Source organism: Drosophila mauritiana, chromosome 3L (assembly GCF_004382145.1).
Source record: "Drosophila mauritiana strain mau12 chromosome 3L, ASM438214v1, whole genome shotgun sequence".
In the NCBI taxonomy this organism is placed as follows: Eukaryota; Metazoa; Arthropoda; class Insecta; order Diptera; family Drosophilidae; genus Drosophila; species Drosophila mauritiana.
The window spans coordinates 19,866,299-19,878,212 of NC_046669.1; the positions used below are offsets into that span (position 1 = coordinate 19,866,299).

Sequence of the window (11,914 nt, forward strand, 5' to 3'; positions counted from 1 at the left end):
TTTAAATGGTGCTTAGACAGGCTATCACTTACCTATTTGCGGTTATTAATTTTGTGTGCAGCAAATCTCTTGTACTTTAATAATTTAATTAAATATTTTAGTAATTATGTGAGAACAATCGCTAGAGTCTGTAAAAGAAGTTGGTTCTAAGACTCGGGGTATCGGCAATATGAATTGCTTTCGATGGACTCGTGCGGAATCCACTCCTCATACAAGGGCAATCGGTTCTTCAGGGTCTCGATCTCCCGCAGAATCCGCATCACATTTCCTCCAACCAGCTTCTTAATAGCAGCATTGCCCCACACCCTATCCCTTGCCAGTTCGGCAAGTAGCAGGGCATAGCTCTTCGGAGCTCCTCCGAGTCCAATGTGATCCACTCCCGCCACCTTGCGCACATAGTTGATTGCGGTGATGGCCTCGCGAACGCCTAGTGTCCGATCGCCACAGCGCTCCAGGTTGAGCAAGATAACGCCTCCATTTTCCGGCAATAGGCTGTGGGATATACACATTTAAGGGCTGTCCTGTATGGACTCAAGTTCAATGATAGCTAACCTGAGGACATGGTCTGGAATGGAAGCGATGTTGCTGCTGTTGCACATGGACAGCGGTGTGGCATTCGTGAGTAAAACAGGAGCTTTGGCAGTTTTCAAGACCGCCAACATGGCAGCCTCGCTGAGCATCGAAATCTCCACCAGCATGCCCAGGCGGTTCATCTCAAAGAGCATGGTCTAGGAAAGGAATAAATGAATGAATAAATACTATCACACAAATAGAGTGGTGCTCACCTGACCAAATTCGTTGAATGAATTCGTAACATTTTCCTCAACAAGATAATCGGGTCGCCGGATTGCTGCCGCCGCCCAAGGAGTGGTGCACTCCAGGCTCGTAATCGAGACGAATCGTGCTCCCAGCAGGTAGATGGAGCGCAAGACGGCCGTGCTGGTGCCCAGAGCATGGCCACCACTGATACCCATGAGAACAGCCACCTCACCGCGGATGTGAGTCTGCTCCATTTCATCCGCTGATTCGACGATGTGCATGGAGTCCGTGGCGGCGGTAATCCGCTTAGCCCTATCAATGCCCTCCAGTGTGAGCTGCACTGCATCCAGGTACTGAGCTCCGCACGGCACAGCGATGGGCCAGAGCACAGCACCGATGTGATTCTGTCGCACCTCGAAGAGGTTGCTGCTGTTCAGGCTCATGGTGCTCGGTGGCTTCCACGAGCCCTCGATCAGGGGAGACTCCGTCAGCAGGCGGCGTATGAAGGCGAGTCGGGCCTCCAGGAGTGACGAGGAGCGCAACTGGAGCGCCAGCGGAATGCCTCCCGCCATGGCGATGCACACGAGGACCACACCAACGCCCAGCAAAATCTTTCGTCCTCGTGATCGCTCCGGTCGTTCCGCCGAGGACTCGCTGCAGGAGTCCTTCTTGGAGCTGTAGGTGGGGATGCCCCCGTTGGAGCACCTAATCTTTTCATTTCCACCTCCGAACTTGGTTATCTCCGCGGGCAGTTCGATGTCCGCTATCTCAGTGAATACAAAACATTGCTGCTTGCAGTGTGGTTGGTGCTGGTGCAACGGATGAACCTCCAGGAACTCGCGGCTCGGTACGGGATTCATTGCATCGCCTGGTATGCGATGGTATTTCCCAATCTCTTCCTCACCCGAGGTTTCTTGCCGTAGATTGCGATTCTATTCAACAAGCTTGCACTGCGACGAAAGCTCGAAACTGGGATACTATCGATTTTTTCATGTGTGTCCTGTTCGGTACTCACAAGGACATGCGCGCTGGATAGTTATTTTGTTCAGTATGGCAGCATCCCAACTTGAGCGGTATAAGAGTATTTTTTAAAATTGAATCCTTATTTATATTCGGTTTAAATCAGAATTTTTTAAAATAATTAAAGCAAGGGTATATAGTCTTCGGCTTCCAGAAGCTAGCTCTCTTTCTTGTTTTTACCCAAAACAAACATTTTTGGGCTTCAAAGATTTGTAAGCGACTCAATTTCTCATTTATAACGTTTTAGATCTATTTGTAAAAGCTACATTTTAATTTTAATGATTAATTACTCGCGTTAACCGACTGATGTTCATAGTGTTTGATATTCGACTACTTCTTGTGCGCCTCTATGACGATTTTCATCAGCTTGTGTGGAGGTAAAGATTCCAAGAGGCACAGCAGCTGGATCTGATTGGTGATGCAGTTGGAGCTCAGGGCGATTTGCACAGCTTGAGCGAAGCGTTCCATGCACTTCTGATAAGCAGCATCTGCTTCGGGATCCGTTTTCGATTCCGCCAGCCGTGCACAGTAGCTTTGCAGGGATTTAACGATCTGCATAAGATCTTGGCTGGGCAGCGCTGTCGATTCTCCACTGCTGACAAGCTGTTGCAGAGCACGCAGGAGGGATAGATGCAAGTTGCTATAGGCGGAACGGTTGGAGACCAACGGGGCCAGGACTACCCATCGAAGCAGGCCTGCTAGGGGAGTGGTAAAGGGCATGGCTATGGCTCCGGCAGGCAGGACCAAAGGCTGCTGCGAGGCCTGACACAAAGTGGGATTCTCCGTCATCCATTCGGTGATGGTGTCCAGCAGGGCATCAGGCGGGGGATTCAGTGTCTGCGAACGCTGCTCATTGAGGTACAGATCCGCCACGGCGACCATAAAGTTGGCCGCAAAGTGCGGACCCACCATGGGTAGCTGCTTGAGTTGCTCGGGGGTTTTCCGGGAGTACGAGATAAAGTCGCTGACTATATTCTGGGCCACTTCCAGGCTGAGTGGCGTCTTGCACCCCACCTGTTGCATCCATGTGCCGGCAGAGGAGAGCAGTGGGGCCACGGAGCCGGAAACCGCTGTGCTGATCAGCCGGGATAACAACTTGGATCGCTGCGGTGTCAAGTGGCTTCCGAAGAGCGACAGGAATATGGCGTTGCGGGTGGCATCTCTTCCTGGCCGCGAAAAGTACTCAATCAGCGCTATGATCAGCTGGAACTCCTGGAACAAATTCATCTGACTAATGGGCAGAGCCTGCGACTTTCGCACGTCGCCATCCTTCGACGTTCTCTCCAGGAATATGAACTCCGATATGATTTGCATCACCATGTTCTGCTTATTGCGGCTAGCAATCAATGTTTCTGCAAAAACAAGGCGTAAGAAATGTTGAGGATTTAAAATCAGCAACTTTACCCAGTCGCGTAAGTGCCTCCACCGCACAAGTGGGATAATTATCCAGCTTCATATCGCCCTTCCGCAGCAAGAGCTTATTGCTGTCTATCGACATCGACATCCTTTAGTCCTTTATCTTATTGTAAAAAGCAGTGATAGGTTTTTAAGAATGAATTTTAATGCAACAGAAAAATAAAAACAAACCGTGGAACCCTAAAGGTGGCAGATATTTCGATTGGCAGCTCGATAGTGCACCGGCTAAAACCAGAACAATGGTCACTCTAAAACTGATTATCCGTTTTTATCCGGAAAAACACCTAACAGTACATTTAAAAATTTCCCTTTCTAAAAAAACAGTACTTTTTAAAACTTCCCTTTGGAGGAAACAAAATCTGTTTTCATACTTACATTATTTTACATTTAACACACAATTAAAAGACAATTTTTCCGCTAACATTAATATATGTAATTTGTATATTTTGAGCGATCTCAAAAACGAATGCATACAGAAGTCTTTTTTTTATTTGTAGGATAAATACATATAGATACTGAATTAAATATATTAACTCTTTTAATATATGTATATCAACATTTTTTCATACATTAATAAGTTAAAGATTCGATAATTTTTCAATTATTAAAAATTGATTACGATTTCATTTTATATGATTTTAAAATTCCAGAAAAGTATATTGAAAATTTGTGTCACAGCCGATTTCAATACTGACTTACGTTGCTAAAATTCGATTAATTTACATAAATTCTTTATTTAATATGTACAACTACATTAGTTTGATAGTATTTGTTTAAAAATAATTGACATGGAACTTTACTAGCCCGTAATAAAATCAATGCCGTAAAATATCTGCACATTGGCAGATAAGATAACTTAACTGAACAAATTTATAGATACCAAACAGACACATAAAATTGACCAAATGAAGACGAAAACTAGCCAGGCACTGGACTTGAAAGGACTTTGAAAACGATTGACTACGCCGCTTCCCAGGAGCTCGGAGCAAGTGCGTCTCGCAAAGTAAACCAAGAAGACCGGAATAATGTATTGAATGCCAGTGCCTGCGTAGGTGCCAGTAAATGCCACCAAACTGGACAAACTTTCAGTGAAATAAGTAATACAAAACGGCGGAATTATAGCGAGCAAAGGAAAGCACAGACGTAGGACAACGCTATAGGATTCATATTGCGACATGTCTAGGAATAAAGATTGAAGGTTGTTCTTCAGCGTTATGGCAACAATGGGGAAACTGGTTGACAGGGTAAATATGGGAAAAAGTGCAAGGAAGTAATCAATGCAAATCAATAGGCCTGACCAAAAGTCTACGTACGCCACATCGTAGGGCAAAAAATCTAATGTGTAAAGGTCTTCGATTCGTTCGAAGGCAAAAATGCCTGTCATGGCCAGCAGAATGTAAAATGCACAAATGATTATGTAGTCAAAGGATAGGATTTTGGACACCATTGACTTGTGTCTGAGGGGCGCCAGCAAACTGGGCAGTGAGTGGTGGCACATAAAGGAGTAGACACAGGCGCCGAAAAGCGAGGGAATTCCATACACATTAAAGGTCTCTGGATGACCTTTGGCGCCTCTGGATATCAAAAGCTTTAGCGATATGCAGATCATCAGGGTAAAAGCTGAAATATCACATTTTAATATCTAGTCAGTTGCACAAAATTCGAAGCTTACCCATCCACCGGAAAGCAGCGGTCAGCATCTGCAGGTACTTCGTTTTCTGCACATTGAAGTACACAAATGGACCGAAGATCAATGTGAATCCTATGAGCAACACCCTGTACATGTTCAAGCGAGATATCGTGTGTTCCTTCCAGCAGGCCCGAGACGTATTGTTCTCAAAGTCTCCGGGCCAATACATCAAATTATTAGCATCCGTTCCATTTGTTTGGTCACTGAAACAAGGCGGACTATTTAAATTGCTCTCTTTTTCGTTTCAAAAGGTTTCCATATCTCGAAAAACAGTTTCCCAATTACTTTTCGATCCTATGTAAGCTGCGTGCGGCTCCGAGTACTTACCATACGACGTCACGCAGACTTCTTGCCACGGCGGCGGAATAGATGCTCAGATCCCCGTAGAGATAAACAATCAGGCAGAGATAGAACATTACGCGGCCGAACTCATTGAAGAATAGTGTCGCCATTTCGCCAAGTTCGAATTTGTGGGACAGCTGATAGTAGTGGAACTCCCGGTTTTGGATGGTCAGCGGAACCCGCTCAAAATCGCCAACTTGCTCGGCTCCCGATGCCAGCGAAACATCATCGGCATTATCATCGTTTTCACTGTTCTCGGCGGAACTGCGACTTTGGCGCAGGGCCTGCAGAGTCTGCCAATTCCTGATGGCGTTCGCACAAGCCATTGCCTCTATGATAAAAGTGACCGTCATGTAACTGATGATGGCCAGCAGAACAATGACAATCAGGGAAAGCATCCATCCCGCCCTGGCAAAGACTCCGGGTAGCGTCAGCGCCCCGGTTCCAACGATTAGATTGAAAATGAATATGAAGCCAACCTGTGGATAGAAAAAGAAATTGTAACTCACGGAGCGACAGGTGTTCAGATTGTGGAACGGAAAAATGTGCACACGACGCAAAAATTGTGCAAGTGGGCGTTAAGGAGGAGATTCCTATATTTCCACTGGCAAAGCTATATTCACGGCGTTGAATATAACAATATAGGCACACATCTTCCTAACTTCTATAAAATTTAACATTTGTTGCACAAACAGCATAACAAACATGCAACAAATGGAAACAGTCCTTTGTTTTGGTGAAAGGAGTCGCTGGCTCCACACACTCGAGCTCAGCTTACCAGATTCGAGTACGTGGGCGCGGCTTCGCGGCCATTGACAAGGCGAGGCATTTTTACGCTGGTTCTTTGTCTTTTCACCAGGCTTCTATCCAATCCGATTCAATTAAACTCTCAACAAAAAGAAAACAATAATAGAACAGATAGTGCACTCGATGCAGTGTGCCCAAATATTCTAACGAAATAGAGCACACACACAATTTCCTAACGCCACAGAATTATTTGGCGCGTAATTTGAAAAGTATGCTTTTCACATCACAGGACACAAATTACTTCATTTAAAGCTAAAAACAATTCGATTTTATTTCAAAACAGTAAGCTTGTCGTCTAATATATACATTGCACAACATGCGCGGGCGTAGCGAATAAAAGGCTGAACTAAAGCTATCCATGATCGACTTAGAAAGCCTTAGCAATCTTACTGCTCCTTGGGAACTTCAGTGGCGTTTTGCCGCTTCCTGCGATTCTCCAATATACTCGTGATGAAGAACTCGCCGGCTTTGTATGAGCTACGCACCAGCGGTCCACTGGCTGTGTACAGGAAACCCAGTTCGTTGCCGCGCTCTTCCCAGTGCTTGAACTTCTCGGGCGTGACGTACTCGATGACCTTGAGGTGTTTATTCGTGGGCTGCATGTACTGACCCAGGGTCACGCAATCGACGCCGGCCTCCCGCAGATCCTTCAAGGTGTTTTCGATCTCCTCGTCGGTCTCGCCAAGTCCCAGCATGATGGAACTCTTGGTGATGAGATTGGGATTGAATCTCTTCGCTTCGGTTAGCACTTGCAGGGTCTGGCGGTAGTGGGCGCGCCTGTCTCGCACATAGGGCGTGAGCTTCTCAACCGTCTCAATGTTGTGCGCATAAACATCCAGTCCGCTGTTCGCGATCGTCTCCACACACTCCAGATTTCCTCGGAAATCAGGTACCAGGCACTCCACAAAGATGTTCGAGTTGCTGGACATAATGTATTGATTGAGTACGAACAACTTTAATAATTAATTCGTCTTACCGCGCCTTAATTTCGCGAACAGTTTCGGCAATGTGCTTCGAACCACCATCTGGCAAATCTATGGTAGAAAAAGCATTTTAAGCTATGACAAGTCAAAAGCCAATCCAGTACTTACCATCGCGATCAACTGAAGTCAGCACAATGTAATCCAATCCCCAGGAGGCAATTGCCGTGGCTGTGTTCACGGGTTCATTTACATCCAGCGGTGGAGGTTTCCGTGCCGTCTTCACCGAACAAAACCGACAGCCTCTGGTGCAAGTGTCACCCATAAGCTAGGGAAAAATATGTATTATGAAAAGGTATAGTTAACAAGTCTTGGTTCGTCATTATTCTTTGTCACATTGCTTTAAAACGAATTGTAGTCCATCGACTTTCATAACTTAAACCCTTGTATGGTTGTAAAAATACACCTAAAACTATGGAAAATTCTGTCCAGACTATCTGAGCATGTTCGGTTATCAGCAAAGGTCACCATGGGGGGTCCCTCACCATAATCGTGGCTGTCTGGGTGCCATGCTCGCCGCCGCCCCAGCACTCGCCGATGTTGGGACAACGGGCCTCCTCGCAGACGGTGGACAGCTTGAGCTCGCGCATCTGGGCCTTGATCTTGGCGTAGTTCTTGCCCACGGGAATGGTGGTCTTCAACCAAGGCGGCAGTCGCAGTCGCTGCTCCTCGCCCTTTTCGCGGCGTAGCTTTCCATCGTACTGCTCCCACTCGCTTCTGGTGTTATCCGGATTCTGCACAAAGTCCTGGAAATTCGGACCCTTTGCCAGACGTTCGCGAATCTCCTCGAGCTTCTCCGCATTTGTTGATGCCGCACGCTGTTATTATTCAATCAAAATAAGTTGTTTTTATATGTACTTTTCAAGCGTTTGCTTACGGTGGCAACTGCAATGGGGGCCTCCACGTGAGTTTTTAAAGCTCGCAACATGGCATACATATGAATTATTGTAAAATTAATCAATTATAAACGATTTATTTTGCTTGTCGAAACTTATGAAATATTTAGTGGGACTGTTTGTCACTTGCTGTTTTCATGGGCATTTTTTGTGGTGAACAGCTGTTTCTATAAGAAGCGCGTTTTTGGTATTTTGTTGGAAGAAATATATCCCTAGCAGTATTTTTATCATGGGTGGCGCTTAAAGAGTTAGAAAGGGGTCATCAATAATTATGAGATGACCAAGTGCCTTTCTTAATTTGTGTGCATATAATTTGTGCATATATAAGTAATTAAAAAGCTTACCCTAAAAATAATTGTACCCTAAATATATTGATTCCTGCGCAAATTAATCGAAAATCGATAGCTGAGCCGGACGAGCGTACTGCCATCACTAGTTTATGAGTCGCTTTAAACAAAAGAAAGTTTTTACCAGCTACATTCCTTTGGTTTCCCTAACTGTGAGTACTCCAGCTCCTGCTAGTGTCAAGCCCGGTCCTAATCGGTAGTGCTCTCCAAGAAGTCCCATCACACAACTACGGCTTCGCAGGGGGAGGCGTCCAGCGCTACGGAGGCGAACGAACGCACACCACTGATGGCTGCTGTCAATCTCCAGGCTTCGTGCTCCTCCGGGCTCGCCTCTGAGGACGACGCCAATGTGGGCAGCCAGATCGGCGCGGCGGAGCGTTTGGAGCGACCTCCAAGGCGGCAACAGCAGCGGAACAACTACGGCTCCAGCAATCAGGATCAACCGGATGCAGTGCGTATACCGAATGGAAACTTTGTTGCTTACAACATTCAACTATCGAATCCCCTTTCCTGTCAGGCCATACTTGCTGTGCCCAATGTGGTGATGCGGGAACCCGGTGGATCGCGCCCTTCAAGACTAACCGGAGGAGGAGGCGGCAATGGTGGTCCGCCCACAAATGAAATGGAGGAGGAGCAGGGCCTGAAATACGGCGCCCAGCATGTGATCAAGCTATTCGTGCCCGTCTCCCTTTGCATGCTGGTAGTGGTGGCCACCATCAACTCCATCAGCTTCTACAACAGCACGGATGTCTATCTGTAAGGTTTACCAGAATTCAACTTATCTGCCATATCGGTCGTGACTAAGTGTTTCTTCTGTTTCCAGCCTCTACACACCTTTCCATGAACAATCGCCCGAGCCTAGTGTTAAGTTCTGGAGTGCCTTGGCTAACTCCCTGATCCTGATGAGCGTGGTGGTCGTGATGACCTTTTTGCTGATTGTTTTGTACAAGAAGCGTTGCTATCGCATCATTCACGGCTGGCTGATTCTCTCCTCCTTCATGTTGTTGTTCATTTTTACGTACTTATATTTGGAGTAAGCTAAAGCCTCTTTCGCTTGATGTTCCTTTAATAGTTTGCCTAATTTAGAGAGCTTCTTCGCGCCTATAACATACCTATGGACTACCCTACTGCACTGCTGATTATGTGGAACTTTGGAGTGGTCGGAATGATGTCCATCCATTGGCAGGGCCCTCTGCGGTTGCAGCAAGGATATCTCATTTTCGTGGCAGCCTTGATGGCCTTGGTGTTCATTAAATACCTGCCTGAATGGACTGCCTGGGCTGTATTGGCTGCCATTTCTATTTGGGGTAAGTTTCATCCTTCTTAAGACCACGATTGCTTTAAAACTAAATTCTTCTTTCTAATAGACCTCATTGCTGTCCTTTCGCCTAGAGGACCCCTGCGCATTCTGGTGGAAACGGCTCAGGAGCGAAATGAGCAAATCTTCCCCGCTCTGATTTACTCATGTAATAATCATTAACCTGCTTAAACACTCTTGAAGTTAAATAATATATACTTTTTAGCCACTGTCGTCTACGCCCTTGTAAACACTGTTACGCCGCAGCAATCACAGGCCACGGCTTCCTCCTCGCCGTCGTCCAGCAACTCCACCACAACCACGAGGGCCACGCAGAACTCGCTGGCTTCACCGGAGGCAGCAGCGGCTAGTGTCCAACGCACAGGTAACTCCCATCCTCGACAGAATCAGCGGGATGACGGCAGTGTACTGGCAACTGAAGGTATGCCACTTGTGACTTTTAAAAGCAATTTGCGCGGAAACGGTACATATGCATTATATTTTTTATGATTTATCAACTTTTCTCAAATGTGTATATGGCTTATTTGGCATTTGGTCTGTTTTTGTACTCTCACGTATTTATTGTCTTGTTTAGTTATGTTGGGCATATGGTATAAGCGCTGCTAGTAGTCTATTTAAGAGTCCTTTGCTAGCTTAAACCTCTAACACCTAATTGTTTATCACTTCTAGCTGAGGCTGCGGGTTTCACGCAAGAGTGGTCAGCTAACTTGAGCGAACGTGTGGCGCGTCGCCAGATTGAAGTTCAAAGTACTCAGAGCGGAAACGCCCAGCGCTCCAACGAGTATAGGACAGTAACAGCTCCGGATCAGAATCATCCGGATGGGCAAGAAGAACGTAAGTATACTATATACCTATATAAGTGTTTAAACCATTTACGGATAAACAATTTCATGTAGGTGGCATTAAGCTTGGCCTCGGCGACTTCATCTTCTACTCGGTATTAGTGGGCAAGGCATCTAGCTACGGCGACTGGACGACCACAATTGCTTGCTTTGTGGCAATCCTCATTGGACTCTGCCTCACCCTTCTGCTGCTGGCCATTTGGCGCAAGGCGCTACCCGCCCTGCCCATCTCAATAACGTTCGGATTGATATTTTGCTTCGCCACCAGTGCGGTGGTCAAGCCGTTCATGGAGGATCTATCGGCCAAGCAGGTGTTTATATAAACGTGAAAAGACAAGGACACATCAAATGTCTTACAGTATCATAGTCTAACAAAGCTTTTTGTAATCCAATTCTTTATTTAACAAAATGCATAGTAACAAACTCGACTAATTATTGCTTGCGCTTAATGATCGTTTTGTCCACTATGTTGACCAGCCAGCCGGGTTCCAGGCCATAGAATACTTGCCTCGGATCCTTCGCAGTGGTAAGCATCTCGTAGGCGGAATCTTCCTCAATTTTGGGCAGCTGATAGCCGTATTTCTGGGCCAGCACCAGGCGGTCCTGGCTGATCGCCTCGGGATTGGCCAGGTAGCCGCGATTCTTGGGATCCGTATAGTAGTCCACTGCATCCTGGGGAGGCAGCATGCGGCTCGGAATAGGCACTCCCTTTTCGAACCACTTCTTCGGATTGGCCAGCATGTGAAGGCTGCGTGGATCGTAATAGGCCGTACGGATTACACCGCCGTTCTTCTCTATGGCCGCTATGACCGCCTCGCTGGCATGCTGCACCTCAATGTTGATCTTGGCCTGGAAATTGTCCAGTCCCTCGTCCGTCAGCTGGAATCCGTACTCCATTTCTGCGGGCTTGAGCTTCAGGAGGCCAGAGTTACACAGCGTGCTGATGTCGATGGGCTGGCTGATGTCTATCCGGTTCGTATCGATGAGCACCTGTAGTTGAAGCAGCGAAATGGGAGGGTACTGGCGCTTCAGGTGGTGTCCCTTGTAGTAAGGCTCGTAGGGGAATCTCAAGTAGAAGGGCTGATTGCCCGTTTCGTAGCCCAACCGCATGAAGTTCTGCCGCTGTCCGGATCCCTTGTTGCCCGCACCATGCTTATCTCCTCCGTGTTGTGCCCTGCCGCGCTTGTCCTGTCAACAAAAATAAACAATATATTTGTTAATAGTTTATTGACGACTGCATGCTGTTATTCAACCACTCACATTCTGTTTGGAGTTTGGATTTGGTCGCAGATTGCCGATTTGAACGCGCGGTAAAGTACGCAACAGCTTCAGCGCCTTGTCCGAGGTCTCCCGCAGGTGTGCCATAGCGTAGTTAACTTAATTTATTTAATAAAATAATGTTTATCGTGTGAAAAATAAAATTTACACGAGAGTAACTAACTAGGTAAGACCGCAGTTGGTCGGCTAACAAATACCAACCGGTTCATAAAATATACC

At 46.6% G+C, this 11,914-nt stretch overlaps 6 protein-coding genes across 9 annotated transcripts; 1 reads left to right on the top strand and 5 right to left on the bottom strand.

Annotated features, from left to right (window-relative positions):
* Positions 1–10: 10 nt before the first annotated feature.
* On the bottom strand, positions 11–1,808 carry LOC117139847 (dipeptidase 3). Its single transcript, XM_033302494.1, has 3 exons — positions 786–1,808; positions 553–728; positions 11–492 (listed from the first exon to the last, which is right to left on the bottom strand). The coding sequence occupies exons 1-3, from the start codon at positions 1,617–1,619 to the stop codon at positions 147–149; spliced, it is 1,356 nt and encodes a 451-aa protein (XP_033158385.1). The 5' UTR covers positions 1,620–1,808; the 3' UTR covers positions 11–146.
* Positions 1,809–1,913: 105 nt separating this feature from the next.
* Positions 1,914–3,412, bottom strand: LOC117139848 (uncharacterized protein C7orf26 homolog). The gene is made up of 3 exons (XM_033302495.1): positions 3,367–3,412; positions 3,184–3,298; positions 1,914–3,131 (listed from the first exon to the last, which is right to left on the bottom strand). Exons 2-3 carry the CDS (start codon positions 3,281–3,283, stop codon positions 2,110–2,112), a joined length of 1,122 nt encoding a protein of 373 aa, XP_033158386.1. The 5' UTR covers positions 3,284–3,298; positions 3,367–3,412; the 3' UTR covers positions 1,914–2,109.
* A 402-nt stretch (positions 3,413–3,814) lies between these two features.
* On the bottom strand, positions 3,815–6,163 carry LOC117141152 (transmembrane protein 104 homolog). The gene is made up of 4 exons (XM_033304491.1): positions 6,006–6,163; positions 5,213–5,706; positions 4,868–5,088; positions 3,815–4,815 (listed from the first exon to the last, which is right to left on the bottom strand). The coding sequence occupies exons 1-4, from the start codon at positions 6,054–6,056 to the stop codon at positions 4,052–4,054; spliced, it is 1,530 nt and encodes a 509-aa protein (XP_033160382.1). The 5' UTR covers positions 6,057–6,163; the 3' UTR covers positions 3,815–4,051.
* A 112-nt stretch (positions 6,164–6,275) lies between these two features.
* Positions 6,276–8,038, bottom strand: LOC117139208 (lipoyl synthase, mitochondrial). The gene is made up of 5 exons (XM_033301385.1): positions 7,892–8,038; positions 7,500–7,832; positions 7,126–7,282; positions 7,011–7,068; positions 6,276–6,955 (listed from the first exon to the last, which is right to left on the bottom strand). Exons 1-5 carry the CDS (start codon positions 7,949–7,951, stop codon positions 6,421–6,423), a joined length of 1,143 nt encoding a protein of 380 aa, XP_033157276.1. The 5' UTR covers positions 7,952–8,038; the 3' UTR covers positions 6,276–6,420.
* Positions 8,039–8,305: 267 nt separating this feature from the next.
* LOC117139206 (presenilin homolog) lies at positions 8,306–10,845 on the top strand. 4 transcript variants are annotated; one of them, XM_033301377.1, is made up of 9 exons: positions 8,306–8,409; positions 8,469–8,708; positions 8,775–9,013; positions 9,081–9,290; positions 9,344–9,564; positions 9,625–9,723; positions 9,781–10,038; positions 10,245–10,409; positions 10,472–10,845. In XM_033301377.1, exons 1-9 carry the CDS (start codon positions 8,350–8,352, stop codon positions 10,738–10,740), a joined length of 1,761 nt encoding a protein of 586 aa, XP_033157268.1. In that variant the 5' UTR covers positions 8,306–8,349; the 3' UTR covers positions 10,741–10,845. The 4 variants fall into 4 exon arrangements, with proteins under 4 accessions (XP_033157268.1, XP_033157272.1, XP_033157270.1 ...); XM_033301381.1 differs by having other exon boundaries at positions 9,781–9,939; XM_033301379.1 differs by having other exon boundaries at positions 8,307–8,409; positions 9,781–9,996.
* On the bottom strand, positions 10,817–11,877 carry LOC117139210 (39S ribosomal protein L15, mitochondrial). Its single transcript, XM_033301387.1, has 2 exons — positions 11,678–11,877; positions 10,817–11,605 (listed from the first exon to the last, which is right to left on the bottom strand). Exons 1-2 carry the CDS (start codon positions 11,780–11,782, stop codon positions 10,850–10,852), a joined length of 861 nt encoding a protein of 286 aa, XP_033157278.1. The 5' UTR covers positions 11,783–11,877; the 3' UTR covers positions 10,817–10,849.
* Positions 11,878–11,914: the final 37 nt, after the last annotated feature.

What these genes read in the sequence shown, in the direction of transcription:
- LOC117139208 (XM_033301385.1), bottom strand. Translation starts at nt 7,951, where the DNA reads ATGTATGCCATGTTGCGAGCTTTAAAAACTCACGTGGAGGCCCCCATT. An exon ending in GACTTCAGTTGATCGCGATG is followed by an intron (nt 7,069 to 7,125) that starts GTAAGTACTGGA and finishes TTTCTACCATAG; the next exon opens with ATTTGCCAGATGGTGGTTCG. An exon ending in GTTCGCGAAATTAAGGCGCG is followed by an intron (nt 6,956 to 7,010) that starts GTAAGACGAATT and finishes CATTATGTCCAG; the next exon opens with CAACTCGAACATCTTTGTGG.
- LOC117139210 (XM_033301387.1), bottom strand. Translation starts at nt 11,782, where the DNA reads ATGGCACACCTGCGGGAGACCTCGGACAAGGCGCTGAAGCTGTTGCGT. An exon ending in ATCCAAACTCCAAACAGAAT is followed by an intron (nt 11,606 to 11,677) that starts GTGAGTGGTTGA and finishes TTTTGTTGACAG; the next exon opens with GACAAGCGCGGCAGGGCACA.
- LOC117139206 (XM_033301377.1), top strand. Translation starts at nt 8,350, where the DNA reads ATGAGTCGCTTTAAACAAAAGAAAGTTTTTACCAGCTACATTCCTTTG. An exon ending in TTTACGTACTTATATTTGGA is followed by an intron (nt 9,291 to 9,343) that starts GTAAGCTAAAGC and finishes TGCCTAATTTAG; the next exon opens with AGAGCTTCTTCGCGCCTATA. An exon ending in AAGCAATTTGCGCGGAAACG is followed by an intron (nt 10,039 to 10,244) that starts GTACATATGCAT and finishes TATCACTTCTAG; the next exon opens with CTGAGGCTGCGGGTTTCACG.
- LOC117141152 (XM_033304491.1), bottom strand. Translation starts at nt 6,056, where the DNA reads ATGCCTCGCCTTGTCAATGGCCGCGAAGCCGCGCCCACGTACTCGAAT. An exon ending in CGCCCACGTACTCGAATCTG is followed by an intron (nt 5,707 to 6,005) that starts GTAAGCTGAGCT and finishes TTCTATCCACAG; the next exon opens with GTTGGCTTCATATTCATTTT. An exon ending in AGTCTGCGTGACGTCGTATG is followed by an intron (nt 5,089 to 5,212) that starts GTAAGTACTCGG and finishes GCCTTGTTTCAG; the next exon opens with TGACCAAACAAATGGAACGG.
- LOC117139847 (XM_033302494.1), bottom strand. Translation starts at nt 1,619, where the DNA reads ATGAATCCCGTACCGAGCCGCGAGTTCCTGGAGGTTCATCCGTTGCAC. An exon ending in CATTCAACGAATTTGGTCAG is followed by an intron (nt 729 to 785) that starts GTGAGCACCACT and finishes TTCCTTTCCTAG; the next exon opens with ACCATGCTCTTTGAGATGAA. An exon ending in ATTCCAGACCATGTCCTCAG is followed by an intron (nt 493 to 552) that starts GTTAGCTATCAT and finishes TATATCCCACAG; the next exon opens with CCTATTGCCGGAAAATGGAG.
- LOC117139848 (XM_033302495.1), bottom strand. Translation starts at nt 3,283, where the DNA reads ATGTCGATGTCGATAGACAGCAATAAGCTCTTGCTGCGGAAGGGCGAT. An exon ending in GGAGGCACTTACGCGACTGG is followed by an intron (nt 3,132 to 3,183) that starts GTAAAGTTGCTG and finishes TTGTTTTTGCAG; the next exon opens with AAACATTGATTGCTAGCCGC.